Source organism: Nannobrachium achirus (assembly GCF_963921795.1).
Source record: "Nannobrachium achirus genome assembly, chromosome: 7".
Lineage (NCBI taxonomy): Eukaryota > Metazoa > Chordata > Actinopteri > Myctophiformes > Myctophidae > Nannobrachium > Nannobrachium achirus.
The window spans coordinates 54,038,515-54,056,476 of NC_137816.1; the positions used below are offsets into that span (position 1 = coordinate 54,038,515).

A 17,962-nucleotide genomic window follows, 5' to 3' on the forward strand; every position below is an offset into this window, starting at 1 on the left:
CGTTTGTGATGTTAATGATAATACAAAATAACAGATTGAATGTGTGCCCTTGGATGTTGGTATACAGATTGTTTTGTAGCCTACTTTGCAAAACAATCTTACTAGTTCTCCATCTCTCAAAATTGAGTGATATCTGACACTAGGCTATAATTAAATAAGCATTGATATGGCATGACCTGAGGAGACAGGGTGGGGGGTTACTTTTCATTGAGCTTCTTAGGCACTCAGACTACACTCTCTGATTTGCCTGGATATTAGACAAGCACAAACACATTCTCACTTTTGGTTGTGTGTACACACGCGCGCGCACGCACGCACGCACGCACGCACGCACGCACGCACTCGCGCACGCACTCACACACACACACACACAACCCTCATGGCTAATCCACCAACGTTCTTGAATTCTCATCACACTTAGAACAGATTAGAATCAAGTTGATCAGGGGTTTTCAAACTGTGTTGACTCAGGGCATAACTCTGCACCCCTAGGGTTCACCAAAAATAGTCGATCTACAAGCTCACAACGTGTTACAACATGACGCTTTTTGAGCTTGTAGATCTGCTATTTTTGGTGAGGAGAGTTGGCTGTAGATGGAAAAAGAACTCATCAAGTACAGTGCAAATCAGGTCAGTTTTACTAAGCATAGTGAAGTGATATATATGCAGTAATATTGATGAATTCCAAATATCATCAAATTATTCTTCCTGGACTGGCATGATCACGGCACCCACTTTGGGAAACCCTGAAGTAGATGATGATAGATCTGTCACTGAAGCAAAGGATCTTAAAGGTGCAGGCCAAACAGGTGGATGGACAAGGTCATTCAATTTAGCAACTACTGTATAAAATAAAATCTTTGTTTTCAAGCAAGTGGAAGACATCCCTCATCTCATCCGTTTGTGGTCACAGTTTACTATCAGAACCGTCACAGGTTGCCCGTTGACGTCCGTCCGTCCACTTTTTTTAATGGTCTATGTATGGGTTTGTAATGTCATCAATATTAAGCCCATATCTAACAGGACTTCATATGGGAATACCCATATATGGAGGCCACATCGGCCACATACCACACTAACAGAATCCATAAATGGCCAAGACAGATGGCCATACAGCCCATATCTGTGTGGCTGGTTCTACAGACAGGATCTCCATGTATGGGTATGATGTCAGATGTCATAGACATCATAGGACCTTCACATAACAAATAACTGACTAAGCATGTTTGGGCTCTCACAGCATATATCCATATACAGTACATGGATCTCCATATATGGGTACCAGGGGTCTCCATATATGGGTAACTGGTCCGATATACATCACTGGCCAGATGGCCAAGAATTGGTGCGACCTTGACTTTTAGGGCGAGGTCGCAATGCGCCCTTATTTCAAGATAATGTCACTTGAATAAATGAAACTACATGACTTGATATAACATTATTATAATATTATAATACAATCTGCTCCAAACTGGCAGATTGTATGACTTTTGTATGGTTGGTCTGTCTGTCTGTAGAATAACAGAGTCCCGTTGTATGCACACACTATTTGTACTGTATTCTTAGCCAAGAGGTTAATTAATTAAATCACCAGATAAGATGGGGTTTCTCAGCAGCGTATTTAGATTTACTGTGGATTAGATGCTCTCAACACAAACTCTTTATAAACCCTATTAAAGCAAACACGGTTCACCTCAAAGACTCACCCTACCTGCCTTGGTTGTTTGTGGGTGTGTGCTTCTTGCCTGCTTGCCCAGAAGAAATCAGACTAGATATTTTTGTTTCTATTTGAATAATGTCCTCTTTTGCACCATTTTTCAACATTTTCATTTTACAAAGGATTATTCATCCAGTGATGTTACTATTTGCAACAAACACGCACTATGGATACTCCTGCATGAAGCAATATTGGATCTAGGTGTGGTATAGTAACTTGTTATTCATGAACTCTTTTTCCTTGCTTTTTTTTACATGAGCAGTTCAATAGGTCTATCTCTACACAGTGAAAGTGTAATTTATTAATGATTAATAATTGACATAACAACGTTGAATTGAATTGAACCTCACTGTTTAGGTGTTGAATTATGCATGACTAATTTATGTGTCCTGTTTTTTTCTTTACACTTATTTACAGTATATTAGAAAAAGAAAACACGATAGTAATGATGTAAGTGTTATTGCTAGCCAATAGGAAAGACGTGGTGGAAATATCTAGTCTGGGTTCAGTTCAGATGTACAGTATTGTGGTTGAAATCAATAAATACCCCTTCATAATCATTGTAGATGCAAAACATTGTAATTTAAACTCTTTTTTTTTGCAGACAAAGGACTTGTCCAGAGAGCCTGAATGACTAAGAGTGCAAGAAAGGTCATTTGAAAGGTCTGACTGTAACTGTGTGAAATAAGATACTATCTTCAGTGACTGTAATTTGGACAAGCAGCAAAAATTATAGTCTACAGCGAGTAGTGACATTTTAAAACCGGATACATTTTTATACAACAGCATCTCTGGCAAAAGATGATCATTTATCCATCAAAATGGCAGGGAGACCAAAGTAACAGTCAAAACGTAGCAGTACTGTGTCTCTTATTTACTCTTAAATGCCTTTAAGCCTTGCAGCAATTCTGTCTCTTCAGGCACTAAATCGATCCAATGATGATAACCATCTATTGTATAACTTTAGCCCTACAAAAATGTTAACCTTAAAACCCTGGCTGTAACCTTAAATGACTGCAACCAAAACCTGTAAGAAAGACTATGCACTTTAATGCCTGTGACACACTCCATCTGTAATCTGAAACAGTAACACTATAACACTAACCCTGAACAACAACAGCCCTCAAATGTACAGCTGATAGCATCTACAGTATAATCCCTCCATGACCTTCCTACACCTGCATCCAGGTACACCTTGGCCCATAACCCTTACAACTTGTTTAAACAGCTGTGATCCTCAATGAGTGTAACCTTGCTTCTGTGACCATAATCCATTTTCAAAAAAACTACACCAGTCTACATCTGCAAGTAGGCTATGCAGCTACAATAACGAATGGTTAGAGAAGGAGATTATTGAAACAGTCAAGACAGTTAGTTAGAAAGACATCAAGTCATTTTGTTATTTAGAAAGACACAAAGGCAAGTGGATAGGTAGGAAGAAAAATAGTTACTGACATTGATTGACTGACAGACTTGACTGACCATGGCTGAAGACTCTAGCCCTCCACTCTGTGTCCAGATCATCGCCATGATTTCAATGGTGTGTTTTGGACTCTTCTCCATTGTCAAGGTAACCAGAACTTTACACCTTGGAGCTGTCGCTGTCTTGCTCAAGGGCTCGACAACAGACTAGTTACTACTAAGAGAGAACAAAAGAAAACATGTTTTCATTCCATATTTACAGCATGATATTCTATAGTTGTTATTCCGCAAAAGATTTCATTAATTCCATTGTTTCATTCATTTCAAGCTCTTATCCTGTGACACGCATTGCATGTCATGGAAAAAACATTTTACAGTGACACTCCCTAGTAGGCTATATAGCTTTATTAAACATAAATCAGGCTATTAAGTTTTCTGCTGAGTAGCCACATGTCTGAAGTATGAGTGGACTGTGTTGTGAACTTGCCGCTCCTCCGCAGGGAGCCTCCTTTGGCTTCTTCAACTGGTGGTTGATCCTGGGAGCGTCCTGCCTGGTGGCTGCAGCCTTCGCCTCCTTCAGGGTCTATGAGGTCTGCGTGGTCCTGGCACAGAGAGAGATGGAGGAGGCACAGCCGTGTCCCTGTGCCTGAGAGAGCTGGAAGCGGCCCAGCGCTGTCCCTGTGCCTGAGAGCTGGAAGAGGACCAGCCCCGTCCCTGACTATGAGAGAGGAGTTATTGATCAAGGAGAGACCGGATGACCTTAAAGGGGAAGACCACCCATTTTCAATATTGAACTGTGTCATTAATATACCTTAGAGGAGTTGTGTGGAAATAGAAAAACAGTTCCCCCTCTTCTGTGTAGCCTAGAACTGGAGGATTGATTTTGGGGTTTGTATTGTAAAGTACAACTTGATGACATCACACATTGTAATTTACAATACAAACCCCAAAATCAATCCTCCAGTTCTAGGCAACACAGAAGGGGGGGAACTTTTTTTCTATTTCCACACAACTCCTCTAAGGTATATTAATGACATAGTTCAATTTTGAAAATGGGTGGTCTTCCCCTTTAAGTTGAATCTGCTGATGTAAAAACATTACATTTGGGATTGTGGCCATAGTATGGCCAACTATGTCATATGAAACCTTTTTGCCAAAAAATAAATTAGCCCTTTTCCACCAGACTAGATTGGGAAATCCCTGTAGGCTACCTAACCTATTAAACCTATGGTCCTGAATGGTCACGGTCTTCTGTGTCTATGTGTTTCTGCTGCTGTGCTGGTAATGGAATATTCAATCATTCATATAATGATACAAACAATGAGGACTTTGGATATTCATTTGGATGATAAAACTATCAAAATACAAATGCAGGTTTGAAATAACAAACTATTCAAACATAAAGTATTGTACTATAAAAAAGACAATTCTACTAAATAATACAATGATTATGGCTATTTTCATTTCAAGTATGAGTACCATTAAAACATTGTATGCCTGAAGGGATAATAAATTGCACCTGGCGATGCGATTCAGGGGGGGAAGGAAGCAGAGAGGGAAATGTCATTGGGGAGACAGACTAGCCTGGGTACCTGTACCACTACCAGCCGGGAGTCTGCTACGCTACGTTCAGTGGATTGGTTTTGTCACGTCAAGTGACAAAACCAATAAATAAACCAAAAGGACAAAGGACTTAATACAGTATATCAATAAAAAAAGCAGAAACATATTATTGTTGAAGAATGGGTTTCATGACAAGATTTTTTAAGGGTAATCTAAAAAGGGACACAAATTGAAATACTCGTTTTATTTTTTAATATATACAGTATGTCAAAAAAACAGTTTTTTAATGGTCACATTCAAAAAAATATTGCCCTGTAATTAAGAACGTATGCATGTTGTAAAAGTGAATTATCTCGCATTAAAAGCTGCAAGGTACTTGGCATGTGTACAGTCCTTCCTTCAGAGACCATGTAGAGACTTCAGCACTAAAACATTCAGCTCTTCGCGTCGCATGTTTACACACTAGTGCATTGGAGGCTGACACATCAATCAGAACCCCCACCTTGACAGAAGGGTATCATTCTGTCCTTTGGAGTAGGTGCATGCATGCTCACGGATCAATTGTGTGTGTGTGTGTGTGTGTGTGTGTGTGTGTGTGTGTGTGTGTGTGTGTGTGTGTGTGTGTGTGTGTGCATTCAGGTTTTTCTCAAACTGCTTTAAACTCCATGTCCATTCGTCTTTGATGGACAGAGTCAAAGTACATTAGACTGCTAGTATGCAGAATAAACTTACATCCATTTCAGAGCATAACTAACTGTAATAGGCCATGTGCACGCTGCACAGCAGCCATATTGGAGAGAAGTTAGGTCTCTACTCACTTAATTCAAATGTGTTACAAATGATACTAATTAAGGCTCTGTTCCATTTCATGTAGCACAGTAGTTCTCAAGAACCAAATAGGGTCCATTTGGTTCCATGTGTACACTCTCAGAGTTCATTTGGAACCCCCAAGGAACCATGAGGGTCCCTGGACCACACTATGAGACCCAGTGGTGTAGCAGAGTGTTTCCAGTGGGCCAACATGCACAATATCAGCACTGTTTGACCAGAATGGAACAGAGCCTTCTTTAGTATTATTGGTAACACCTGTGTGAAGGAAGTGAGAAATGGTTGCTGTGCATATAGCCAATTCTAACAAATCACTTCTCTGTTCTTTTATTATTATTTATTTTACACAATTTTATTATTATTTATTGTATTATTTATTTTACACAATAGAGGGTATGCACGTAACTTCATCATCATAACCAGAAGTTATGCAGGAATAGCCTGGCGGGCCATCCCTCATACTGCGTTCACTCATTCCTCCTTCCCACAGTTTGAGGTCTGGACTTCAGCAGATAGTATGAGAAGTTGGCCCTGATCATTTTCTGATCGGGGCCAATCAGTGACTGTGTTTCAACTGCTGTCCGCACAACAAGTGAAAAGCTTCCCCTGATTGTCCATGTGTAGATGGTGACGTAGATGCTTGCCGCAGCATTTTCAAAACAACATGGCTGCCCTCGATGCAACAAGTGTAATAAGCAATAAGTGAAGCGATTTCAGAGTTGGAATCAATTACAACAATTAAAAAGGAACAGGAGTATGCGCTCATTGGCCGAAAAAACGTGTTTGTTTGCCCTTCTTCCGACTGGCTGAGAGATGTTTCGCTATGCTGATTGGTTAGAGGAGTCTGTCTGTCAAGGCAAGTACTCCAGCCCACTTTTCAAGCTGCCTATAGCCCAAAGTCCAGTCCTTATATTGTGGGAAGGAACGAGTGAGTGAATGCACAGTATGAGGCTGGCTGGCCAGGCTAATGCGGGAGTGCCTACTGAGTGGCAAAAAAAAAAGAAAAGAAAACGTTCTGGCCTTGATAGCCCATACATCCAAACAGAAAATTCCCATCTGATTGCATTAAACAACGTTAAACAACTCACTTTGCCACTCAATTTAACATTCACTTTATGCATGCGCATACCCTCTATAACTCCTTCCTTTATTTGCACAATATCAAATCAAAAGGCGTGTGTGTGGGGCACATGGGGGGGGGGGGGGGGGGGTGTAGCAGCATCAATTCAGAAGGTGCTCTGGTGGAGACACTGGCAGCCACAGCCGGCGGGACACTCGTCCTGGCAGCGGAACCACTCCATCATGTGGGCAGTGTGGCCGCCGTGGCCGCAGCTCAGACAGAAGTTGGAGGAGCCGCGCACGGCCACGTGGCAGATGGCGCACTGGAAGGTCAGCCGCTTGCACACCGCACACTGGGTCCCCCGCGCCTGGCTGCGGCAGTGGCAGCAGTACAGCCCAAACTCTGACCATGGGATATACAGACATGGTCACAGTCAGGTCACATCATCACTTCACATAGTTTTATTAGCATTTACCGTAGCACTTGCCTTCCTCGACGACCTTACATGTCATTTAGAAAGCCTTTTTATTATAGACTAATCTCAGGCCATTTTCGACTTGGCATCCTATCGCACGTCGAAGCTATAGTGTGTATAGCTTCGATGTACATATCCTATTGTAAATCGTTTTGGATTAAGAGGGTCTGCTAAATACCTAAATTGTCAATTGTATTTGATAGATTATTGCTTGGACAGGACAGTGTGTGGGGTACATGTAGGGGTGTAACTAACGATTGTTTCCAAAAACGACTTATTTGTCAACCTTTATTTCAGATTATTTATTAAACTATCTACTGTTATGTGATTAATTTAGACCCGTGGTTAATTAATTTGGACCTCAAAGTGGGATCATTGAGGAGATTCCAGAGGGTCCCCAGCAAGATTAATTCATATAGCATTCAAAGCAGTTGAACCACTTTAACCCCATTTTATACTTAGACAGTCTATTAGAAAATAACTGATCTACAAGCTCACAACGAGTCACTATGCAACTTGTAGATCTGCTATTTTCAATCGATTTCGTTTAAAGTTTCAACACAAAATCTCTCTTATGGGGGTCCATGGCACAAAATCTTTTCAGATACATATCAGTTTGGGGGCCTTGATGTGAGAATTGAGAACCAATGACGATGGTACAATGATGGTAAAACCAGGTAATGAAGTACAAAATGATGGTACATTTCTACGAGAATCTCCATGAACTCACCAACGCCCTTGTGGGGTTCAGGAGGGCAGGAGGCGAACTTGAGCACGTCTGCCCGCTTGTCCTTGAGTCCCCAACGGTGGAGAATCTCTCCGTAGCACTTCTTAAAGTCATCAAACTGTAACGTATTGGCAGGGTCCAACAGCCTGGTGACAGCAAAACAAAACAAAATGATAAAGAGTCATTTGTGAAATGGAAGGCTGGTCAATGTCAAGTGAACAAATTTGAAAATTGGCTATTTGTCTGACTTTGTGATGGACACAATCTCATCCCACAGATGATCTAATATCTGACGTAATGTTTGAATATGTATTGCGCAGCTAATGTTGCTGTCTGGTCAGTTATTTCAATTGCTTTATTCCAGATTATTTGCCAGTGAAAGCCACAGTGCTATTATCTTTTATAATGTACATAGAGCTCATTGCTTGCAATATTGACGCATTAATGCAACTGTGCCATTAAAGTTATACTGTACATCTCGAGAATATGAAATCTGCTAGGAGTCTCTTTAATAACAACCCCATCATTTATAATACTTTAAAGGTGTGGTTCATTACACAGAAATGGAGTGGAGGTCTGACCCAACCTCTTTACTGAGTCCATTTCAAAGTAAGCCAGGCAACCAACCTACAAATCCATGACCGTTTTTTACAATGTGCCAGGCTCATGTGTTGAATGCACAGAATGTCACAAAGACATGGCAAAATGAACTAGAAGCAGTGCTCTTCCGAACACAGGTCTCCGCCAGGTCAGGTAGGTTATTGTGGCCTCCTGGTGGCGTTATAATAGGCCAATGTGAAAAGGGTGCCATGTGTTCTTGGGCCTTCCACAGCAATCCAACGCTGCATGCATGATTTGAGGCATTTTGTTCCAAATATGTGATTAGCAAAAGTTGACCTGCTGGTGGTGATATAACAGACCAATTTGAAAAGGGTGGCATTTGTTCCTTGACCTAGTGGGAATGTGCGTGCAAAATCTCACGCAAATTGCAAGCTGCGTTCCTGATTTGAGCCAGCCTGGACCAATCCTGGAAACTTTGAAATCCAATGTTAGCCAATCAGGATAGAATACGAAATATCTGACAAATCCATCTTGATCACATGACTATGTGATCTGTGTACCGATTTCAAACTATATCTGCTTTTTAGAAATAGCAGATATACAAGCTCACGCTTGTACATTTGCTATTTTTGGACATTTTTGAAAGTGTGAGAACTACTGATTTAGGCGGCTTCCAGGCGAAAACAAATTTGGGTGATTCCGCACCGTTCTTTATTGTTTAGGCCTTTCTGCCACACGGAGACAGCGCACATCTTTGAAACCGGCTACCAGAGTGAATCGATCTGAAGACGGTGCCGTCACGTCTCCGTGTGTACAGCCAAATACACATAATTCCTGAAGCTATGACGTTGCAGCACAACCTCTCCCTAACCGCATGTGCCGAGTAGCGTTGTGACGGTTTCCGGTTTTACCAGTTCGATCCGGTTTACTTGATGATACCGGTTCAGTTTATGAATACCGACTAAACAGAGTTGAAAAAATAAAAAATAAAAAAGTATCCAATTAAAATATATCTTACAAATGTAAAAGTATGCTGTCGGCGTCACGTGTATTTTCCGACAGCATTAAATTCATTCTGTATTGTATTTATTATGTTTGTGAATATACTGAGTGAGTCTAGGAGCGCATTCTGCTACTGTTGACACAGCTCACTGCTCGGAGTTTAGTGCTGCTGCGACAGGGACCCGCCTCTTTATCTGCGCCCCCAAGTGGTCAACATTGACCACACCGAACCGGTGTAAAAAAAATCAAACCGTCACATGACTAGTGCCGAGCCCCCCTCCCCTCCCAACAACATCAAACATGTTGTGTTTGTGCTACTGAGTGCAATAGAGCTTTTACAGCAAACTGTACTCCTTCCTCCCTCCCACAGCACCTCCATCAGCAACAAGTGGACATGCAAAAAAATAACATAACTTCTCTCTTTTTGGTGCTTTGTGGCAGTTTTACACTCACAGGCCGTGAGGCCGGGCATATGTACTACAGCATTTTCAGTGGTTTTGTTGCGTTCTCAGTGGATTCATGTGGACACTTGCATTTCTTGAGACGATTCCGTTTGGAAACGTTTTGGAAATTACTCAGTGTATCGTCTTTGTGTATATGAGGCCTTAGAAGGCATTTGTAGAACGGGCCTCAGGTCTTAATGGGTTAACAACACTTAGGTGTGTAGCAGACATCCAACATCACCTCTTGTTCATGTCATGCTGTTCCCGCTCTCGTTCTCTTGGGTCTGCGTACATCTGGTTGGCATAGCGATAGTCGTCGGGAGAGGATTCTCCCCAGGGGGGCGCGTGGTCCGACTCTCGACCTGTTGAGGAAAACAGTTTTCAGTTATCTGACAGGTGTGTACATTAAACCAGTGGTTCTCAACCTTTTCAGGCTGCGACCTCCTAAATAGTCATATTTGAACTGGGGACCCCACTACCCTGACGAGCACTGAGAGTTGAAGCATTACATTTTGTATAATACGGTTCTATTGTTCTATTGCAGATCTACATGCTCACAACGCCTTGTAGATCGACTATTTTCACAATTTCTGCCTCTAATATTTGACAATTTGGCCAATGTTTCATTTGTCATTTTAGAGGTATTAAAAAGTCCTTCAATTGTCACTTTAGTAATGTGCAGTTACTCTCTATACACTTCCACTTTATGTTGGTTTGTTTACTGTTGAGAGAGAAAACAATGTTGCACATTAAGTTAATCATCTGGGGACCCACCAAAATAATTTGGAGACTCCCCCCCTGGGGGTCCCGACCCACAGGTTGAGAACCACTGCATTAAATCAATGACACAAAAAACAAAATCCCACACATTCATTTGGGGGATGATAAGCAGGGAGGTTGCATATTTTGTTGCACAGCCTGTGCACGGAGAAACCAACGGTAGGTGCTGTGGATGGACAGCGGTGAGTGGTCAAATCTCAATGTATCAAAATGTATAAAAGACAATCAATCACCACCGCAGCCACAATCTGTTCATGCCAGTACTACACCAGCGGGGCAAGCTCTACCGCAGTATCAAGAGCCTGAACGCCTGACTCCTGAACAGTTTCTACCCGGCGACCATCAGACAAGTTCAACAAGTCATGAATACCTTGGATTACTTCCCTTATGTAGATTACATTCAAACTTCCTTACCCAGATTCTACCAGACGTGGTTTCACCAAAGGTGCATTCAACTATGTGAATTATGTTGGTTTTATCTTTCCTCTTGCACAAACTGGTCTATTGAAAAGCACCTTAAGAGCACTCAGCACTGTACCTGCTGCTAATTTGTTTTAGTTGTTTTACCCCGCCTCATGCTGGTTTGTCATGTACACATCATGCAAATGTTTCAAAAAGAACATGCACTGTTTTATGCTAATGTTCAAAACATAATTTACATACCTGCTGTCAAATAAGCTATGTTTATACTGTACAGTATGTGTCTCTTTTTTTGATTATTTAACTTGCTTCTATCCCATTTCTTTCTTTTCTATTCTGCTCTCACTCTACCTCTATCTTCTCATGGAATACTACAAACTCATGCCAGCGTGCACAAAACAAATCTTCTTCGATAAAGATGATGATTCAGCGATACAGAATCAGATCACTAGCTAATACTAAACACTTTAAAAATCACACCCGTGTGAAGTGGAGCTGTGTGTGTGTGTGTGTGTGTGTGTGTGTGTGTGTGTGTGTGTGTAGATCATGTGTACCGATTTTTGTGACATTTGAAGAAAATATGTAGGAAAAGGAGCAAAAAGTGTGTTTTGGAGAAAATTCAAGATGGCGGAAAATCTATCCTGGGCGTGGCCTATATGGGGAGATGCGTCTTGACCCAAGGAATCCAGGGAAAAAAGAATTTTAATTTTCCGATCCACGGTTCAAGAGTTACGGGGCAAAACGTAAAGTGGGCCGTTATAGCGCCACCATGAGGCCGAGTGATGTAATTATTTTTCGATTCATTCTTAAAATCATTATGAATCTCCTCTCCGAGGTTTGAAACTGTAGCTCCTATGGTTTACTTGCATTGTCCCATTATAAGTCAATGGGGACAATTAAGCGTCGTTTTTTGCCGATTACGTCGGCATGGTAAGGCGGATCGGAACGAAAGGTAATAGAACACCATTCCCGGCCGAGCCGCACATTTTGATGTATATATTGCGCGAGTGGCGTAAATGGTGCGGCACTAGTTACGCGCCGAAGTCAGGCTACATACACACACACACACACACACACAGACACACAGACCCACACAGCCACGTATAGGGAGCCTGTGTTTCACACAGCTCCAAAAATGATAAAACCAGAATAACAGGATTAACAAATCTAGATTAAAATATCAGATGTTGAAGCTACAATCCTACAAAGTGGTGGTGTCCTCTCCCGACGGAGAATGGTAATCGCAGCTGTAACACCCGACCTGGGGATTCAAACCCTGGTCTCCCACATGGGAAACCAAACCGGGGAAGAATTCACCAGTGAGGAGACACTGGAGTTTATCAGGGCGTGAAGGAACCAAAACACAGGGTGGAAAACAGCGACCTTTCGACCGAGTTGCTCCATACTGAATGCTGTGTACCAACAAAGGCAAAGCACGCCAGCAACAGACCTTCGTTGTTCTTCGTCAACTCACCAGACTCTCAGGGCTTCCCAGCGGGACTATACCGTTTCCTTTGACGGGGAGCTTTCCTTACAGACAGTGATGTTAATCTATCAACCACGTGAACCTTAGTGTCCCTATTCTGGGGCAAACATTCAGCTAAAATAGCCGATCTACAAGCTCACAACGCGTCACCACTGTCTTCGGTGAAGAGATTTGGTGTAAAAGGAGAAACAGGAGAGGACCAAGTACAGAACCCTGGGGGACCCGGTCAACTAAGTATATACAGTAAGACTGTAGCTTTAAATGGTTAAATTGTCTATGTGAATAAATGGTTATGGGTACAGGATGTGATACAGTATGTGACAAACAAATTGTCCCCCGGCATTCATTGTTGCCCTCAAAACCAACGAAGGACTGGCATATTAGCCGGAGCCATACCTACGTAGGTTCCATGCCAAATGATTTTCTTTCAGTGTGGGCTGATGCTATCTTACCGACATTCCAGGTTGTTGAGTCTGACGTACTAGAACAGGAACCCGAGGTCACAGAACTGGAGTAGCTGGGCTGAAAGAACCAAGCAAAATATATAAATAATTATGGTATATCTTTTTGGGGTTTTATGCCTTTATTGATAGGGATAGACAGTAGGCAGACAGAAAATGGGGGAGAGAGATGGGGAGTGACATGCAGCAAAGGCCGTCAGGATCAGGACTCTAACCTGGGCCACGCTGTGAGGCTACACAGAGCACAGGTGCCTGGACCGCTTTGCCAGCGGCCCAGGTCAAGCAAAATATAATTAAGTCAATCACATCATCTAAGTGAGCTATAACTCATACACCGTCGTTTAACAAAAGATTGACTGTCGGGGTTGTCTGCCACATTGTCCTTACCTTTTAACGTGGGCGCGTGCGTGCACATCGCGCATGTCCTGTGCACGGATCATGCACCAGGCGTGTGTACACCCGATCACAGCTTTCAAATAAAAAAATCCCATTGAAAAAAGACGCTTCCATCGCCAAGCTCCCTCTACTACTGTTTAAATGATAGCTAACGGTAGCTGCGCTTTGGTCCCGCCCCCAACCGGATACAAAAACCATATCCGGCGGAAACCGGATATACAACCGGAAGCACTTTTACGCGGGCCAGGCAGGGAGAGAACATAGGGATTTTCTCGGGATTATTGGGTGAGGCAGTAAATGAGTTAAGTGAGCTTGTACTGTCGATCACTTTTGATCAACATTTCTCTGTCTATAATTATGCCTCAAGCAGGGACTACATGTCTAAAGTGGCAAACAAGTCAAAGAGAAGTAAGCAATTTACCCCGAGTGAGAGGACATTATGCTCTGATAATGTCCTGTGTGAGGGGGTGATCGGACGAGGCGAAGCCGAGTCCGATAACACCCTCACACAGGACATTATCAGAGCATAATGTCCGACCCCGAGTGGTAAATAGCTTTTCTACCACTTTTTCCCTTATACATGAAAGAAAACACATAGTTGTAACTTGCAAGGATCTTAAGTTACAATCATTATTGCCTATAAAACTTCCGCGAGACAGCAGATAGTTCCACCAACAACATCTTCTACTCACCAACAGATGGCGCCAACTCCATACTAATCCATGCGTCTAGCTTACAGCTAAGCTAACGTCAGTTAGAAGTACCGTTCCGGCCGTAAATAGAGGCTGTTCGCTTCCAGAAAGGCATAGGTTCAGAGAAAAGGGGCTTTAAAGTTGGCGGATTGCATTGGATCCAAATAAATCGGCGACTATAGCATGCACGTTAGTAAACATAGGACCGTTGCCACGGTCATTTGTTGGTTGGGGGAAAGGTGTTCCGACTACCTCCTGAAGTCCCCGGATGTACACTGAGGCGCATTGATCTCGGACAAGTCCTCACACAACTTTGCGGCAGTTGTTCTGTCATAACCTCCGGAATTTAGCCAATCAGAATCCAGTATTTGAACACGTGACTCGAAAAAGTGGTAGAAGATAAGACGTACGTAGCGTGAGTGGTGAGAAGAAAAGCCTGAAGGCCGGGGGGGAATGTGTCCATAGAGGGAGTAGTAGTCCTGAGGCGAGCCCTGGGCCTTGAACACACAACACAACATGGCCAGGGTCTGAACATCACTCATCTGGCTGTAGTGGTCCAAACTGTTAACAAAGAACCATGAATATAAGACAGTGAGTTATATGTACAGCTGTTAGTTAGTTACGTTCAGCCACGTGCACACATAGACATCAAAGGGGGCTTGAGCCCCTGCCCTTTTATCAGTCTGTAAAAAGTGCCCTCTCCTGACCATGAATGCAGTTTTTACTATGGTGAAAGAAACACAAATGCCCTCTTTCAATGCCATACCTGAAGGCATCATTCAAGAGAATTGTCTTGTCCAAACTCTCCTGAACTAGAATGCGGCATCTTATGTTGAAAGAATTGTCCTCTCTGTGTAGAAATCAAGCATCGGAAATAGCCGACTGCTATTTTCACCAAAAGTGCCCCTTTATAAATTTCTAACATTCTCTGCACGTCCCTGGTTACTTTATTGAAACAATAAACATTGGGTTCAAGAGCAATAATCAAACATCCATTGATAAAAACATCAGTACATCATGCCAAACAACAGAAATCTTTGAAAAATCATCATTAAGTCTTTGGAAAGTCTTTTTCAAATCTTATAGTGTGAGAGCGTAGTCTTAAAGAAATCTTTCCAGTGCTCAATTGAAAAAGGTACCTTATTTCACTGTATGTGGGAGTGTCCTAAGATACAAATATTTTGGAATGAAGTCATAAAGTGTCTGTCAGGAATCTTTAAAATTACCATCCCACTAAATGCCAAGCTCTGTATACTTGGAATTCACCCAAGGAACTTTATACATTCAGCAAAGCAAATTAAAATGTTTGACTTTGGTCTTCTTCAAGCTAGAAGAGCTGTGGCATTATGTTGGAAAAGTGTTGAAGCCCCAACATTGAGGATGTGGCATCGGGAACTCATGAATTCCATCGGGGTTGGAGAGATTGACATATAAAGTTAGGGGCAGAGATGTATATGAATACCATGGAAATAACTACCTAATGTAATAACAATGTATGGTTGAAGAAGATCTTTGTGGGCAATGTATGGGAATTATGTATTATTATTGATATTACTACTCTAGATAGGCATGTGCAGGTGGTATGTGTGTGAATGTGAATGTCTTTGTCTTTGTGTATTGTATGTAAAAAAAATATATACCGGTATATAAAAAAAAAAAGAAATCTTTCCAAATCTTTCCCAAATGTTTTCAAAGTTGTTAGATGTAAGAGGGCCTTATGGGAGATGAGTCGAGTGTCAGATGAGAAACGAATAACATATCTTGTCCTAGTAACAGAATAAGCTTGCTTTATGATATGATCTTATGATATTTTGTGGGATTGTTCATGTCACTAAAGGCTTCAAATTGTTTATTCTGGGCTTTATGCTGTTTAAGTATTGTTCATGTACTAGTAACCCATTAAAACTCGGAAAGCATAGGTCATTTTATATTATTATTATATTATTATTATTATTTTTTTATGTTTTGGGGCTTTTATGCCTTTATTGGTAGGACAGTAGGCTGACAGGAAATGGGGAGAGAGAGAGATGGGGAGTGACATGCAGCAAAGTTGGTCGGGGCCCGGGAATCGAACCAGCGACATGCTGTCAGGCTACACCGAGCCTATGTGGTATGCCCCTGGACCGGTAGGCCAGCCCTAGGTCATTTTAGATTTTAACCACCATTATTCTACACTTTGGCTATAAAAATAGCATATAAGGTCATATGAGCTTGTAGATCTGGTATTTTTGAAAAATCTTTGGATATATAGTATATATTTTTAAAGCAAACTGTTTTTACTCAGATCTTTGATTCTGGGGGTCCCTGGAACAAAATATTTTGAGATGGAGGTCCGTGGCCAAATACATATCAATTTCTGGGGTTCTTGACATGAAAAGGTTTGAGCACCACTGTTAGGATTTAGAAGACACTTTTTAGAATCTGCCTCAGGTCTTCTAATAAATAAAAGTGAACGTGCTGTACTGCTACTCACAGAGTCTCCAGTAGGGAGCGTCCAAAGGGGTGTCGGGCCCAGGGAGTGTCAGTGTCCGGGTCCGAGTCTGGACTCAGGTCTAGACAGGTAGCGGCACCTGCCAGGGCCCAAACCTACGTACACACACACACACACACACACACACACACACACACACACACACACACACACACACACACACGTGTTAATCTATCTATTTGTACACTCAGTGTTAAATTGAATTGAAGCTAAAACAGAGTATTTATCTAGGTACAACAGAAATGTTGTGGTGTGTCAGACCTTGGCCACGTCCCTGCGGCCCACGGTGAGAGACGCTGCAGCGTTCTTTTGACACGTGTCTTGGATGTCGTTCACATTCAGACTGAAGACGAAGACATAACATGAGCATTAAGGCCCTGACACAATTAAAGCGTCAGCCGTTTGTGTCATCAAACAAAATGTTTAAGGTCTCATGACATCAAATGTTCATTCATTCATAACCTTTATTTAAACTCAGAGTATAATTGAGGGTCAGACCCTCATTTGGAATATAGCCGAGATACAATACAATAAAATAATCAACAGCTTTATACATTTACATAGAGCAATATTAAAATATAGATCAGAGGACAGAATACAAGAAAGAGACTAAAAGAGATAAAAGCAGTTACAATCTTTACAATCTAAAAAAAAAAAAAAAAAAGAAAAGGCTCAGAAAAGCCCCCACATCTCTCCTCCCCTCTCTTTCTCCCCCAGTGGGAGCGCAGCAGATTTACTGGCAAAATCGCCTCAACAGCGACACCCGCAGGCAAAACATATTGTTCTGAAAAGACATCAGAAGTTCAGAACACAGAGAGAGAGAGGGGGAAAAAACTACAATGGCTCACTGGAGTGGATTTTTCAGTTAAACCCTTGTAATACTCGTTTGAAGAATCACAATAAAGACGTATATGTTTTTTATGAAGCCACCACTCACATATAGCTCTCTCCCAGTGCTTTGTGGACGGGAAGCAGACATGAAATCTCTTGGATGATGACCTTCCCGGCCAGCTTGATGGGCCTGTTGCCGTAGTCCGTCCCCTTGGTCTTGTACCGCCGTGATTTCTGCGGGACAGAGAGGAGGGGACAGAGATGGGGGGACCCGGAGGGACGTAGCACCACACAATTAAATGTGGTCTGGATGACAAATTGTTGCCTGTGCATGAATTAACTGCGTCTTGACTGCAGACCCGACAAAAGGTCAAATAAAACAGTTTATGAAAACAAAAGAAATAAGGGGAAATTGAATGTCCGACTGCTCTTACAAGCCCAAAACCTCCCCTTTATGTTTTTGCATTATATACAGTAGTGTTAGTTGACTGTTAACGGTGGCAGAAGACGAGAAGGAAAAAGGGAAAGCTATCAGATGTTTCAGGTGACAGCGTGGCTTAGAGTTACTGCAGTGCCATCGATTGCATACAGGCGGGAAAGAATGTGG

The 17,962-nt window shown here is 42.1% G+C and overlaps 1 protein-coding gene across 1 annotated transcript; it reads right to left on the reverse strand.

Annotated features, from left to right (window-relative positions):
- Positions 1-6,743: 6,743 nt before the first annotated feature.
- Positions 6,744-17,700, reverse strand: LOC308289149 (GATOR2 complex protein WDR59-like). The gene is made up of 8 exons (XM_080730748.1): positions 17,462-17,700; positions 16,786-16,867; positions 16,507-16,619; positions 14,444-14,594; positions 12,937-13,006; positions 10,040-10,160; positions 7,796-7,938; positions 6,744-6,992 (listed from the first exon to the last, which is right to left on the reverse strand). Exons 1-8 carry the CDS (start codon positions 17,686-17,688, stop codon positions 6,757-6,759), a joined length of 1,143 nt encoding a protein of 380 aa, XP_080586874.1. The 5' UTR covers positions 17,689-17,700; the 3' UTR covers positions 6,744-6,756.
- Between the last annotated feature and the right edge of the window lie 262 nt (positions 17,701-17,962).